The 16,613-nt window shown below is 43.1% G+C and overlaps 1 protein-coding gene across 7 annotated transcripts in view; it reads right to left on the reverse strand.

The window, feature by feature from the left end:
- The window catches only part of POLR3G (RNA polymerase III subunit G), a 126,973-nt gene that overhangs the window by 14,422 nt on the left and 95,938 nt on the right, over nt 1–16,613 (reverse strand). For all 7 annotated transcript variants that reach the window (XM_029573464.1, XM_029573440.1, XM_029573456.1 and 4 more), the window contains exon 6: nt 5,579–5,643. In XM_029573464.1, coding sequence (XP_029429324.1) covers nt 5,579–5,643 — 65 coding nt within the window. The remainder of the gene's footprint in view (nt 1–5,578; nt 5,644–16,613) is intronic.

Here is a 16,613-nt window from a genome sequence, read left to right on the forward strand (position 1 = left end):
GAGTAAATGGCAGAACACTCCCTCTCTACTCCTAAGCCTAGATGCAGAGAAAACCTTCGTGTAAATTGGCTTTTATGTTTGCTGTATTGCGGAAGATGGGATTATTTGGGGGCCATTTCCTAAAGGCAGTGCAAACATTATACAACAACCCGACCTCCTCCATTCTGGTCAATGGAGTCAGATCAGAAAGCTTCCCCTTAACCAGGGGTACTCGACAAAGGTGCCCCCTTTCACCCCTTCTCTTTCTAATTTCCCTGGAGCCATTGCTGCAAGAGATAAGAAGTAATACTTCTATCCATGAAATCCCTTCCAGTGTCACAAAAGACTCTGTATTTAAGGTGGTGGCTTTTGCTGATGAACTTCTCATTCATATTAGTGAGCCAGAGTCTTCCCTACCCCTCACTTCTTCAAGAGTTTGCAGACTATGGCTTATTAGCAGGTTTAAAACTAAATCTGGACAAGTCGGAGGCCCTGCCCATGCATAATTCTGTGATCCAGAAATACGGACCCTATTTTCCGATGCACTGGGCAGGAGATTCGTTCAAATATTTGAGGATTCAATTATATCGAGACCCGTCTAAATTGAAAGATATCAATTATAGACTGCTTCTTGAGCATACTAGGCGTAGTCTGCAGACATGGAAGGATATTCCACTCTCTCTATCTGTTAGAATTGTGCTCTTCCAAATGATATTAATGCCTAAGTGGCTTTACCTTTTTCAAACCTTACCTATCTATTTCACTAAACAAGAAATTATCAATGTAGAAATATCGATAAGCTTATTCATCTGGCGAGGGAAAAAGCCAAGAATTGCCTTGACTAAATTGATAAGGAAGGGGAAACAGGGAGGTCTTGATCTCGCCAGTCTTCATGGTTATAATATGGCATGTAATCTTCGCCATATGGGAGATTGGGTGATGGGGACATCTTTCTATACTCCTTTGAACATTGAAAAGGAATTGGTAGCTCCCTATGACCTTAGATATATACTGCATGTTACCAAAGGCTTTTTTCCCCCACAAGCAAAAGAAAGTGTGATTGTTGTGTCAATTTGGTAGACATGGAAATGGTTTTGTTCCAGATTTGGGCTTAATTGGAAGATTGCACCTTATCTTTCCTTTCAGGGAAATAAGGCATTTACCCCAGGGATCCAAAACCCAATTTATAGGACTTGGGTTAGAAAGGGAATCCAGATTCTAGCGCACTTATTTAGTGATAAAGGTATGATTTTTATCCTTTCAACAATTACGAGACTTCCATGAGACAGACCATAAACATTTTTATGCATATCTTCAGGCCAGACATTACTGAAATCTTTAGACTAACAGGAATTAACCCAAGTATTTCAATCTGAAATAGCTGAGATCTTTGAGTGGGATGACCCCAGTAGGCATTTTGTTTCTTTTTTTTTTTTTTTATCAGAAAATACTGTTATGAACTGTGCTGCCCGTGGGTTCCCCCACAAGCAGACTCACTCACCATGCTGCCGCTGTTTCACCCGACGCAACGCCGCCGTCGGGCCTTCCCACGTGGCTGGAGCCACAGACTGTGATCTTTCTCGCGACCCGGAGGCTGCCCGTGCTGCTTGTCTTCACCGCGGCAGGAGCCGTGGACTTTGTTTCATCTCTTCGTGGGGCCGGGACCGCCCCTGACACTGATGCCATCTTCACGGCGTAGGCCGCAAGCCCCGGGATCCTCCTGGTGGCTGGAGCCACCCTTGGGGCTTCCTGTAGTGGCAGGAGCTGCTGCTGACATCAGGGCCTGCATCTAGGCCCAGCCCTGCCTCTTCCCACGTTGACATCAGTGCAGGCCGCTGTCCGCGGTCCTGCACAGCTCTCTTGCCTTCTCTTAGGCGCCGGCGCGCGCCTCTTCACTGAATTTAAAGGGCCAGGCATAGGAAGTGTGCTGGCCCCACTTAGGAAGTGAACTTCCTGCTTCAGCCCTATAAAGGGCTGCTCCTTCAGTCTGTCTGTGCCTTGGATCGGAGTTGCTTCTCTCTGGAAGCGCCTGCCTGCCAGAGCTCCATCAGGTCTTCCTTGTCTTCTCCATGGAGTTCTTGTTGCTTCGTCTAGTCATCCCAAGTCATGTTCGTGCCTGAGGTCCCTGTCCAGGTGTCCTCGTCTTGATCTTCTGTTCCTGTTGTTCCTGGTTCCTTGATGTCCTGTTCCTGCGTCTTCATCTTCAGCACTCTTGAGCCTTCCAGTACCTGTTAGGCCGGGGGTCCCTCGGATGATGTGTGCCCGAGCGTGGACTAGCCTACAGGTGGACAAGTGTCCTGTGCTCCTGAGCCGTCATGTCCTGCCAGCCGCTGGTGGAGCTTCAGACGACATCGGCTCCGTCGTGGAGTTCTGCTTCGACTGGATCCTTCCCTGGGCTCGTCCCGTTCTCAGCGTGGTCCGCGACCAGCCTTCTCGGGCTGTGTAGGGTGCGCAATGGGACAGGGTTGGTCCGTGACTCAGTCCCGCGGGTGGGCTGAGTAGGGTGCCCTGAGATACAGTGCCAATGTCCTTCCGCCCAGCTTCTCATCTGGACTTCGTCAGCTCCTCGTCTCGTCCTGGAAGCCGTTGCATCACTCTTGGCGTCATGTTTGTTCCTGATGTCGTTGCATCGACCCTGGTCCGGGATGCTGTCACATCGACCACTGGTCCGTGATGTCTTCGCATCAGCCTTGGTGTCAAGTCTTCGTCTGCGATGCCGTTGCATCGATCCTGCTGTCATGTCTTCGTCTGCGATGCCGTTGCTTCAATCCTGCTGTCATGTCTACATGTCAAGGTTTCCGTCTGCCCTCAACCTCAGGCCAGGCCTGCTGCTCCATGCCGTTCGCAGCAGGTCCAAAAGGGCTTGGAATGGCCGGACGACCATTCACATTCCAACATCATCTGTTGTTGGCCATGGGAGTTGCCGGCCTGGCAGAGGGTAAGACCGTCAGCCATGCGGGAGCATGCAGTCAACCCTCGGCTCGGCCCTGAAGATCTGAGCCTGGGCTGAGGCCCAAGGGCACACTAAAACACCCTGAACTCGACAAATACTACTGAAATCCCTGCCTATAAGTTTGGATAACATATCGTCAGGTTGGTTTCAGGAGCTGGGAGTTACCTTTTTCACTGATCTTTATACTAAATTTACTTCCAGGACTCACTCGATCACTACAAATATAGGCCTTCATGAGAGCCGATATGAGTTTCTCATGCGTGCCTATATCTCCCCAGAGCGAACTGCTAAAATGAAAATTTCAAACACAGACCAATGTCTCAAATGTAATGTTCCTAGAAGCACCTTGGGGCACCTATTTTGGAGTTGTCCAAGCATACAAAAGCTCTGGAACCTTGTTCAACAAATATACAGGACATCACAAAAGTCCATATCTCCTTAGAAGAAAGGACCATGCTTTTTGATGATCTGAGGAGTATCCAGTTTCCCAATCCACACCTTTGATTATGGGTCTGCAAAGCTCTGCTTTTAGTTAAAAAAGCCATTCTGCAGCACTGGCTTTTGCCAGAAGCTCCCACCCTTACACAATTGAAAATCACTCTTCTCAATCTCTGTACTATGGAATTTTATATTGAAAAAGTAGACCAGGTGATTAAGTACAAATCATTTCTTGTAGTCTGGCAGTCATATCTACAAACGTAGCTCATAGAACTTGAAGTTTCTATCTGAATTCTCTTTCATGAAAGATAACTTATTTTGCCCATGTGTACAGCTTATACTTTAATTCCCTCTTATGACAAGTAACCACAATTATACCTGTGCTTGGGTAGAAAGGGGGAGGGGGGATAGTTTGTGCTATTGGGGTTGTTCTGTATTATTATGGTTTGTTTGCTCTGTCTGTGGGTGAGGGCGTGCAGAGCAACCGCCCCCCTACATCTATTTCTGAATGTAAACTGTTTATTTTTGTAAAAATTCAATAAAAGTTTTGAAACAAAGGTTGCTCATGTAAGTGCTTTTCTCTTGCTGCACACATTAAAAAAAAAAAGATAAATAGATAGATTGGTGGGGTTGCAAGGATTGAGGCTAACAGGAGAGAAGGGAAGCTTTTAAGCTAGGAGGGGGTTGGAAGTCCTGTCTTTTACCTGGTGAACTGAGAATGAACTGGGAAAACTGGTAATGGCTTCAGCATGCGTGTCTATGAAAATCCATAAACTTACACGGTAGAAGCGGGATTTGTGTGCATAGGTGCACACACATTCAGGCTATTTTATAACATATGCAAATATATGCATGTACATTATAAAATGGCCGCATCCCTGGGCATGGGCAAATGAACGTGTGCATATGTACGCCTGTTTAAAAAACAAGATTCCTACTCCCATATATTTCTCCTTCCTGGAGGTGGCGACGAAATATCTATTTGGAAAATAGCATGATTCCATCACATGCTCATAATGTCTCTAAAAATGTGTTTCTTGAATAAACGCTATAGGACATTTATAGACAAAATTTCTCTATACAGCTGCCTCTTTTTATGTATATTCAACCCCTTCACATTGATTGAATATACCCAATATTTCTTGTTGCCTAGTCCTGGGGATAAGTGGTGTCTTTTCCCAAGTCTACCTAGCTAATTGTTTATGAATTTTTGTTATAGTAACTTGACCAAACTTTAACCCAGCTATGCTAGAAGCCTTGACCAAATTTGATTGTGCATTGAGTGAAAAAATACTTTCTCCAATTCGTTTTAAATCTGCTATCAGTTAGTTTCATGGAGTGTCTCCTAGTCCTAGTATTATTGGGAAGAATAAATAACCAATCCCTACTTTACCTGTTCCACTCCACTCATGATTTATAAACCTCTATCATATCCCCTCTCAGATATCTCTTCTCCAGGCTGAAGAGCCCTAACATTTTTAGCTTCTCTTTTATGAAGAAGTTATTCTATCACCTTTATCACTTTTTCTAGTTCCACTATATCTTTCTTAAGATGGAGCAACCAGAGCTGCACACAATGCTCAAGGTGCCAACACACCATAGATTCACATAGAGGAATTATGATATTCACAGCTTTGTTCTTCAGTCCTTTCCAAATAATTCTTAACATTCTATTTGCCTTTTATGTTTGCCACCACACACTGAGTCGAGGATTTCAATGACTCCAAGATCCTTTTTCTGGGTGATGACTCCTACTACTAAACCCAGCATTGTGTACGTAAAAGAAAGGATTATTTTTCCCTATGTGCATCACTTTGCACTTATTCACACTAAATTTCATCTGACATTTAGATGCTTAGTTCCCTAGTCTATGCAAAAAAACTGGGTATAACTGTGGTAAAAATATAACAACTTTTAAGAAAAAAAAAACACACATCATATGAAATGCCAATATTATTGAAAAGATGACAAAACCTTTGTTGAAGAGCCAATGTCCAGAAACGAAAAACGCATTGTCGTTTCTGGACATTGGCTCTTCAATGAGGATTTTGTCATCTTTCCATTAATACTGGCATTTCATATGATGTGGTTTGTTCCTTAAAAGTAGTTCCCTAGTCTAGCAATTAGTAGTTGAGTATGAGGTATCACAAAAGCTCTGGTCAAAATACAAATTCATCCAGTGAAACAAGAAAAATAGATGAAGCTTACCTCTATTTTTTTCATTATGTCCACATTAGTGTTTGGTGTTGGGATGCTTGCCTTTTTCTTTGCAACTGTGAAGACAACATGCATTTTAAATGATAACAATTTAACAGTCTATTTTATTTCTGGTGACAATTATTAAATGAGCTGGGGAGTTTTGGTAACTTATGATGGTACAATGATAGAAGAAGGCAGAAATTTAAAAAAACACAACCCAAAATCTATAATGAACAAGTCTATGAAGTGTGCCTCTGGTGTAAAATAATGGTGAATTAAGCCCAAAGAAACAAAAAAGCGTCAGAACTTACAAAATTACACTTGTTTGTTGTAAGTTATAGGCAGGGGCACCTTCAACTGATGTCCCATGAGAATTAGAAATGGATGGCTAAACTAATTTCAGCAGAAAGAAAACATTCAAATTATTTAACAGAAGTTGATAACCACCAACTAAGAGAAGGGCCACCTTTATGGTGCAGAATTTGCAACACAAATCTAATTGCATAAAACTTAAGCACGTAAATATGTATACTTTAGATATTTTTGCAGCTATTGTGGATTAAGGAATCAGCTAATATTAACTGAGTATTTTATGGAAAAATTGTCAGTTTGGCTACCAGCAAGTGTTGGTAACCATATTCCGCGGCCTCCAAAATATTTGTTGCAAGAATTCCTGTTCTAGAAGAGAGAACAACAGCTATTCAAATACCTCAAAATGTATAAATAATGCAGAAGAAAACTAGCAGCAGAAAGAAAATTCTAGAAAAAAAGGTCATATGAGGTTTCAAGGAAGAAGATACAGAAGTAACATTAGAAAACATTTCTTCATGAAAGGATGGTGGATACATGGAATAGTGTCCCAGTGAAGATCAAAATAGTGGCATAATTCAGACAAGCATTCAGTATAAGCACAGAAGCTCAGAAGATTAGAGAGTAAAGCTTGAGATGGAGTAGACTCGGCAATATTGCATCTGAAATGGGCAGACTAGGTAGACCTTGCTGTCCTTATCTGCTGAAACACTACGAGAGAATACCTCAGATCCCCCAATTGTTATACTAATACCTCAATAATGGGAATCAGCAACCATAAACACCATCTGGTTCTGAATTATAGCATTAATTGTATACAGTATCATATATAAAAATTTCATATACATACAAGCAAAAGATCTATTTTGCATACATTTTATATTTTATTTGTTCTATTGCACTTTTTCCTTCCCTACATAATGCATTTAAATAGTACACAACTTTATCAAAAAGGTACCTTGTTGGGGTGAACATCGTTGGAGTAAAGGGGGTAAACATCGTTGGAGTAAAGGAATGGAAACATCGAATTAGATGGAATGGAGTTATTACACTTAGGGGTAGATTTTTAAAAAATGCGCGTTCGTGTACTTTTGTTGGCGCACCAGTCGCAAACAAAAGTACGCTGGATTTTATAAGATACGCGCGTAGCCGCGCGTATCTTATAAAATCCTGGATCGGCGCGCGCAAGGCTGCCGATTTTGGGCAGCCGGCGCGCGCCGAGCCGCGCAGCCTGCCTCCATTCCCTCCGAGGCCACTCCGAAATTGGAGCGGCCTCGGAGGGAACTCTCTTTCGCCCTCCCCTCACCTTCCCCTCCCTTCCTCTACCTAACCCACCCCCCCGGCCCTATCTAAACCCCCCCCCCACCTTTGTCCATGGATTTACGCCTCCCGGAGGGAGAAGTAAATCCACGCGTGCCATCGGGCCGCTGGCGCGCCGAGACGCAACCCGGGGGCGGTTCCGGAGGGCGTGGCCACGCCCCCGGACCGCCCCGGGCCGAAACCACGCCCCCGGGCCCACCCCCGAAATGCCGCGCCCCGCCCCCAAAACGCCGCGATCGGCCCCGCCCCCGACAAAAAACCCCGGGACTTACGCGAGTCCCGGGGCTCTGCGCGCGCCGGCAGGCCTATGGAAAATAGGCGCGCTGGCGCGCAAGGCCCTGCTCGCGTAAATCCAGGCGGATTTACGCGAGCAGGGCTTTTAAAATCCGCCCCTAAATGTTCAATTGACAGCGAGCAATGATATATAATCCTGTATTTTATGTGGTATAGGTTTTATGAGTATGAATGATGTGTGAATGAATATGTAGTATTATTGGGGTAAAGGGTTAGGATATGTCCGTATGACAATATGGGGTAGATTTGTAAAGTTATATGTGGGTGTAGATTTGTTTCGCAACCTGGCGCGAACAAATCTACGCCCAATTTTATAACATGCACATGCTGCCACGCGCATGTTATAAAATCCAGGGTTGGCGCGCGCAGAGGGTGCACAATTGTGCAACCTGCGCGCGCCGAGCCAAGAAGCCTGCCTCCGTTCCCTCCAAGGCCGCTCCAAAATCGGAGCAGCCTCGGGAGGGAATTTTTTTCCAGCCCCTCCCACCTTCCCCTACCTAACCCACCCCCCAGCCCTAAATAAATCCTTCCCTACCTTTGTTAAGAAATTACACCTGCCTGAGGCAGGCGTAACTTGCGTGCGCCAGCGGGCTGCTGGCGCGCCATTCCCCGGCCCGGGGGCTGGTTCCGAGGCCTCGGCCACGCCCTCAGAATGCCCCCGAATGCCATGCCGCCCCCAACATGCCCGCTGACACTCCCCCGACCCACCCCCAAGCAAAGCCCTGGGACTTACGCGTGGTCCTGGGGCTTTCTGTCATTTCTGGAAGAATGGTTGCCAATACAATTGAAACTTTTGAGCTTGGAAGGTAATCTTATTATTGAAAGAGCGCACAGAGTCGAGCCTAAGACGGTGAGGTGGGTGGAGGGGGGCTCTGTCCGAGAATAGTGATCGCTTGTTTCTTAAATTTGGTTTAAAAATCACAAATTTATACTCATATAAGAAATCCAAAGATCTTAAATATAAAGATCAGAAAGTCTTGATGTTTCAAGATTTTTCAGCCCAGGTCTCGGCTCAGTGGAGAGCCTTCTCAGCGATATGTTGACCTGATTAATAAGAATATAAGATTTGCAATGCTATTTCCAGCAAAACTAAAGGTATGGAAGGAGGGCAAAACCTTTACTTTTGACTCGCCAGAAAAAGTCAAAAGAATTCTCCCACCTTAAGTTATAACTTGGAGTTTGGATATACGCTGGAAGCAAGTTGAAAATGCAGCTGGGAATTTAAGAAACCCACTATAGAGTTTTGCTTTTCGTTTGAACATTAGACCAGGAGTAGTTTTTACATTGCCAAATTGGATCGTTTTTTAGTTTGTTTCATTATATTTGCAAAACTCAATTGCAAATGTTGCTCTGAATGGAAATGAAGGTCTGTGCAGATCAGATAGAGATGGAGATTTTTTTTTTTTTTTTTAAGTTGAAAATGATGTACCAGAGTGATTAACGGCATCAACACAGATTGCACATTCAACTATGGCAAACGATTATATAAATTATCCCCATCGAGGGAACAAGATAGTCAGACTATGGGGATTATAAACATTTGAGCTCTAGTCTTTGTGTTAGTCACAAGCTCACCTCTCTGAAGTTGGGAGGAGTGCTTAAAATTTCATATCAGATGATTCATATTTCCCTAGGACTGTCTATAATTTTTTGAAGGAAAAATGGCTTGATGTATTTAACACTTATAATTGTGATTTTCTACTTTGTTGAATTGTTCTTGGTTGGAGATAAAGGTTGCGATGGGGGGGGGGGGGGGGGGTAGGGTGGCATCCAAACGCACAGTTCACAGATCTACTTACCCAACTAAGGGTAGTAGGAAATATGTTATTCTGGGGTATAGGAGGTAGAACTTGGAACGGGGGAGGTGATAATACAAATGATACCAGTACGGTATATCGGGGCAGGTGTAGAACATAGGGAAACGATAGGCTTAGAATGGTTTGGAACTCTCCAAGGAACAAAGAGGGATCAAAAGGAACGACGACTGAGGGGCCAGACTGGGAAATCCTCAGTCTTGATAATTTGGACAGGTGCTAGTTTTAAAGCTGACTCTATGAATGTTATTGATGGGTGATAATCGGTGTATATCATGGAATGTTGATGGCTTAGGATCCCCAATTAAACGAAAAAAATCTTGGCAGCAACAAAGAGACATAAAGGGCTCATAGTGGGACTTCAGGAAACCCACTTATCAGAAACCAAAAGTAAAAAACTTAAAAGGAGTTGGGTAGGGCAGTGCTTCTTTGCACCTGCTGTTGGGAGAAAAGCAGAGGTAGCAGTCCTGATTCATAGAAAAATAACTGTTCAATTAAGTCACCAGGTCAGTGATCAATGTGGTAATCTAATCTAAGTTGGTAAAATTCAAGGCCAAGAAGTCTCTATTTGTAATATTTATGGCCCTAATGATTATAGACATGATTATTTCACAAGAGTGTCTGCGAGTTTATTACCGATTATGAGAGGGCCTTTAATTTTACTTGGAGATTTTAACTGTGTACACAATCCTTTCCCTGGATAGATCTGGTCTTTACAGCAAATGGCAGCAAATAGAGATAAGGAGATAAAAATTTATATGTAAGGAATTGAATCGTATGGATATCTGGTATACATTGAACCCTACATCTCATGAATATACTCATGTATCTAGGGCCCACTTGTTGATGCCTAGAATTGAATACATCTTAATTTCTGATACCTTCTTCCTGAAAATTTTTAGGGTGGAAATTGGCCCCACAGAAATTTCAGATCATGCAATGATCTGGATTGATTTCCAAATTTCCTGGGAGAGTAAGGGGGATAAAATATGGAGATTCCCTAGTTATTTGTTAGAAGATAAAGAATTTAAATTATTTTTACAGAATAAATGGGAAGAGTTTGAAATTAATAATGCCAATGATAAGGACAATTCAGCTTTATTGTAGCCTTATTTGTTTTCTGTTATGGAATGATATGGTCTTAAGGGAGAAATCATTTAAAATATTTCTTTTCTATATCAGAAGCCTAAATCTGTGATTCTAGCCAATGGTCATGTCTCTGAAGACTTCAGACTTCACAGAGGGACAAGACAAGGTTGCCCACTCTCCCTCCTTCTTTATATTCATTCAATAGATCCCTTATTAGGGAAAATCAAATCTGACAAACAGGTGACGGGGTTCCACTTGCGATCTCAAGACTTTAAATTGGCTGCCTTTGCGGATATCGTCTTAGTTTTCTTATGCTCCCACAGGATTCATTAACAGGAGTATTGAAACATCAGGAAGCATTCAGAGTCTTCTTAGGGCTAAAAATTAATTTAGAGAAATTGGATGCATTGGAAATATATGGAAAGCTGCAGGAGAATTGGAAAGGAATATTTCCACTAAAATGGATGGAACATAAGATGAAATATCTGGGGTTTGCTTACCAGTGTCTTAGGACATATTTATGAGGTCAATATTGGGCCACTGATTAAGAAAATTAAATGGTTGGTCCTCTTTACCATTATCCCTTAAAGGGAGGATACAATTAATAAACATGATGGAACTGCCGAGATGGCTACATGTTTTACATCAACTCCCATTATAGTTAACTAAGCCAGATATTGTCAATATTCATAAAATCCTGAGAACATTTCTGTGGGGAAAACATAAGGCTAAGGTCCCTTTAACTATCTTGCTGGTTGATAAGAGTCAGGGAGGTATGGGTTGCCCCATCTGGAGACATTATGATTTAGCATGTGTATTGAGGCACGTAAAGGATTGGTTGCTGGGTACTAGTTATTTCTCCCCATGTGACTATGCAAAAAACTGGGGAATTTAGTTCAAGCATAGCTTTCAGAAGTTCCTGTGCAGTATAGGCAAAGTTTATTAATACAGTCAGGATGAAGGGCACAAGTTATCTATGTAAGCAGAAATTGCATATATCAAGTTTCTACACTCTTTGGGGTAGATTTTCAAAGGGTTATGTGTGTAACCCTGAAAACATACCCCTGCGCGTGCCGTGCCTATTTTGCATAGGCTCGGTGGTTCGCGCAAGCCCCAGGACGCGCGTATGTCCTGAGGCTTTGAAAAAGGGGCGGGAAGGGGGCGGGGTCATGGGCATGGCACCTATCCGGGGGCGGTCCAGGGGCGGGACCAAGGCCTCCGGCACAGCAGCTGTGCCAGGGGTTGGCACAAGATACACCTGACAGAGGCAGGCGTAAAAGTTAAAGAAGGTAGGGGGGAGTGGAAGAAAAGTTCCCTCCGAGGCCGCTCCGATTTCAGAGTGGCCTTGGAGGGAACAGGAAAAGCCACTGGGCCTCCCCTAGGGCTCAGCACACACAAGGTGCACAAGTGTGCACCTTGTGTGTGCTGGATTTTATACCATGTGTGAAGCAGTGCGCGCATGTTATAAAATCGGGTGTACATTTATGCGCGCCAGGTAACGCGTACAAATGTACCCCATGCGTGCTTCTCTTAAAATCTACTCCTTTATGACTTTGAGAGAGAATCCTCAATATTTATTCCAGCATTGGGAAAATAAAGGTCTTATAAATGTATTCAGCAATTTCTTATGGGCCAAACGAATATGATCAAGAGTTTCATGGAACTGAAGGAAAGTTATAATTTGGAGTTTAAAGACTTTTTTGCCTTTCTACAAGCACGACACTACGTGCACTCTTTGGGGTAGATTTTAAAAGCCCTGCGCACGTAAATCCTGCCGGATTTATGCGAGCAGGGCACTCGTGCGTCGGCGCGCCTATTTTGCATAAGCCGCCGGCGCGCACAAAGCCCCGGGACGCGCGTAAGTCCCGGGGGTTGCTAAAATGGGTGGTCCGGGGGCATGTCTGTGGTCCGGGGGCATGGCTGAGTGGCCTGTGTCGGGGTCTGGCCAGCCTGCGTGCACGAGTTACGCCTGCCAGCGGGAGGCGTAACTCCATTGAACAAGGTTGGGGGGGGGATTTAGGTAGGGCCGGGGGGTGGGACAAAAAAAAAGTTCCCTCCGAGGCCGCTCCAATTTCGGAGCGGCCTCGGAGGAAATGGAGGCAGGCTGCGTGGCTCAGCGTGCTCAGGCTGCCGATTTTGCACAGCCTTGCACATGCCAACCCCGGACTTTAAAAGATATGTGTGGCTACGTGCGTATCTTTTAAAATCCGAAGTACTTTTGTTCGTGCAACTGGCGCACTTTTTTAAAATCTACCCCTTTGTGCCTACATAATGAGGACTTCCATAATTATGCAGAGGTGAAAGAAGTTCTCTAATGGAAAGGAGGAAAACCTAATTAATGTTCTTCTTTTAGGAGGGCAATCCAAAATATAAGGGATGATAAAGTAGTAGACAGTACTGTGGTCAAATGGGAAAAACAGGCTGCTATTAAGTTGAATAAATCAGAAATATTAGCTTTTCTACATGATAATCTTAATGGTTTCAGAAAATGTCAATCTAAAGGAAATGAGATACAAATTACTTTATTGCATGTACATGTCTAGAACATGGTTATATGCTGCACTGTATTTTGATTATAACCAATGTGCAGGCCCGGGAGGATGCAGCCTTTGCACGTGTGGTGTTGACTGGACCGTGGGCAGCCTCCTATCCTGTTGGAGAGTAGCTTTGGTACATTCCACTAGTCCTGAGTCCATCTGTCTACATGCTAGGAAATGGAGAAATTACTTACTTGATAATTTTGTTTTCCTTAGTGTAGACAGATGGACTCAGCTTCCTGCCCTCAGCTGCCGCATGAGTGTTTCAATAGTCCTCCTGTGGGGCTCTGGGTCCCACCCAGTCCCTAGCTTGGGGTACCTGAAATCTTACATTAATTCAGTTTATGTTTGGTTGAGTAGTTCTGTTTACCTGTTGGGTTTTTTTTTTAATTCTTTATTAATTTTCTAATAAATCACAATAAATGATTTACAATAGAAACACAAAATTAAATGGCTTGATAGTTAGAAATTTCTCTCTTTAACTTACATTTCAAGAAATATATGTTAGCATCAATCAAAACCATTTTTTCAATTCAGTCTTGAGAGGAATGCGGAATAACTCAAAAATTAAGGGAGTATTTAAACACATATTATCCAACAATACCAGGGCTATTACAGAAACCTGCATTTCCATATATTTAATTAACATTGGACACAGGGGATGAAGTTGTTATTTTCCGTTGTTCTAAGAAATTCTTTAAATGTTCAGGTGTGGAAAAAATAAAAACTTCATCTTGCTTTACTATAAGACATTTACATGGAATCTCAAATTAAAAGAGAATCCCAAAGCAATTACCTCCTGTCGGTAGCCTAAAAAGGCTTTCCGTCTTATCTGCGTAGAAGCAGCTAAGTCTGGGAAAATTTTAACAGATTGGCCAAAGTGATTGATGGGGTATTTGGCAAAATACCTTTTCATAAGTGTATTTACATCATTAATTGAGGAAAAAATTGCCAACAACATCCCCCTATCAATCACTTGTGCTTGAGAGTCTTCCAGGAAGTTTGTCAAATTTCCTTGAAACATTTGATTAGCTTCTTGTGTTACTATATTTTTAGGTTTGGGTAAGAAATAACAATTAGATATGGTAGGAGACTCCTCAGCAGCAAATCCAAGGTTCTCAATTAGAAACTTTTTTAAGGAAATTAAGGGAGCTTCCCCTATTATCCTGGGGAAGTTCAAGACTCTTAAATTTAAACGCTTGGAATTGTTTTCAATGGCCTCAATTCTCTTAGCAATATTTTCTCTGTCCTTGACCACAGCTATATGAAAGTCTTGATGTTTCTTATCATTAAATTCAAGTACTTTAATTTTATCAGAAGATTCTCTAATTTGTTTCTGCATTTGAAAAATTTCCTGTTGATGTCCCATACTTAGTAAGTCCACTTTATTTTCAAAACCTTTAATATTTTCTAGCATCCCGGCCATCATCTCCCATAGATTGTCCAGTGTAACCACCGCTGGACGAGGAAATGAGATGGGGGGTGTCCTGCTGGTCAGTTGTGTCTCTAACCCCATAGGGGGAGGCAGCAATTCTATTCCTCCTTCTGCTCCATCAACACCCTCTGCTGATTGGGATGTCTGTCCTTGAATGCGGGTTTCATCCTTCCCCGCTTCCGGACTAGACAAACTAATCTCCACCTCAGCTTCTCCCATTGTCCCATTTCCTTCCCTCCGTGCTGGTGGAAGTCCTGTATTAGGACTGAGGGAGGTCTCCTCTGCAGGCACAATCAGTCCTCCCTGACTAATTGGCACACCAGATTCCTCGTAACCTGCCTTATTGAACGCAGGCGAGATCATAAAGCGACTGATTTCAGCTTGTATATGTGATGGTAATGGGAGGGAGGGAAAAACCTTCACCTTCCCCTTCCTTTTAGGAGGCATAGCTCAAACAAATTGTCCCACAAGGAGATCAGTCAGAGTCTAACTGTATAGCCAAATGTTCCGCAAAGTTTAACCCGTAGGAATGAGTTGAAGGAGAAACAAGAATTTTACCTTGAGAACTTCGCTTAGTCCAGTTCTTCCGGTGAAACCATGCGAATCCAGGCTAAGCCAGGCAAAGCCTAGCATGCGTGTGCCCCTTGGGTGACCGCGGCTTAGGCGGCGTGCCGGTGTCTGCTGCGCGCCGCTTTCTGCCGGATTTTATAGGGCTTCCTGCTTCCGCTTTCTGGTTCCGCCTTGTGATGTCAGCGGGGTCTCAGCTGTTTACCTGTTTTTAATCGTTTTGTAATCAAGATTTTTGCTAGTCTGTCCACAGTTGCTTTTGAAGAGAATATTGGCAGGCTAGGGTCACTGCAGGGTTATATAAACTGAGACATCAGCTTGTTCCATCTCCATCTACTAGCAGGGGAGCTTAAACCCACTGGTCCTGAGTCCATCTGTCTATATGCTAAGAAATTCATTATTTGGCTGAGTCTGCTTTGGTGGCCCCTCCTATCTCCTCTTCTGCTCTCTACTTGTTGACTGCTATTCCCACTTCCCTCTACTATCATCTCCCCACTCCTCTCTTGCTCTCCACTTGACCCCAATCTCTTATCTGCCAGTTAGAATGTATATGTTCTGTGGTCTAACTTCTACCTTTCCTGCACTGAATTTACAGTTACAACTCTGCAAATGCAGGATGTGCCAGTCCAACACTACTGCCCTTGAATTCTGCAAACCAGAAGACTGTATGTGCCACAGTGTTGGCGAGTATATGCAGAGACAAAAAGTACACGTAAGGCATTCCATATTACTTTGCAGAAGAATACCTAAAAGTGACTATTTTACACATTTGTGTATTTCCATTTTCAATGTGTTGAAACCAAGTCAGGATGTAACTACTTATTGCTAACATCAATCCACTTATGCTATCCAATTCTCCCATGGTGACATCAGTTAGCAGAAATACCTTCAAAGACCTGCAGGCAATCTTTATTGTGCAAGTTTAACATAACTGAAAGAACACTGTTCCAAATAAAAGAAAATCAATGAACTAGGGTCAATAGGAGCTAGATGTCTCAAAGCAGTCATATCTACATCACCTAAAGCCATTAGTTTTACACATTAACTTTATGGCAATGGAACACTAAAACAACTGAAAATAATTAATATACCAGAGAAAGAAATTAATTGTCCTAAAGGGGTCACTGGCCCAGTTCTACTATTTCTGTCTGCTGAATACATTTGGAAAAGAGTAATTGATGAAGCAATTCACAATATAGCATTACTATGCTTATCGCATGTACCAAATACTCTGCTTTTAGTACTGTATTATCCCCCTCTTGTGCTGCTAGACAACAATTAAGATAGCCTTGGAATGGACTACTGGAAACACATTCTATTCAGAAATTAAAATGATCATTCACGTGCCGAACTCTCTGGTTTCACCATGCTCGCCACTCCTAGCAGACAGAAAAGAACCGATACAAAATCTTATGCAAGTGCCTGAAGGCACTTGCATAAGAAGAAAACATTGATACCATAAGAAAAAAAATCTGAAAAAGTTGGGCCAGACAAAAAGGTTTATCGAGCCTTGCTTCACATCTGACAGTGGATGCTTAAAGAAAGTGTACAAGACATGGGGCACGTGCTGAGTTGTCAATCTTCTGTCACACCTTCCAATTTCGAGCAGTCATGGTTTAAGGCTGACCAGAACCCAGTGTGACATTGCTGACTGTTAAAGTTGCATAGCTTTATGCACA

This window comes from Rhinatrema bivittatum, chromosome 1 (genome assembly GCF_901001135.1).
Source record: "Rhinatrema bivittatum chromosome 1, aRhiBiv1.1, whole genome shotgun sequence".
NCBI lineage: Eukaryota > Metazoa > Chordata > Amphibia > Gymnophiona > Rhinatrematidae > Rhinatrema > Rhinatrema bivittatum.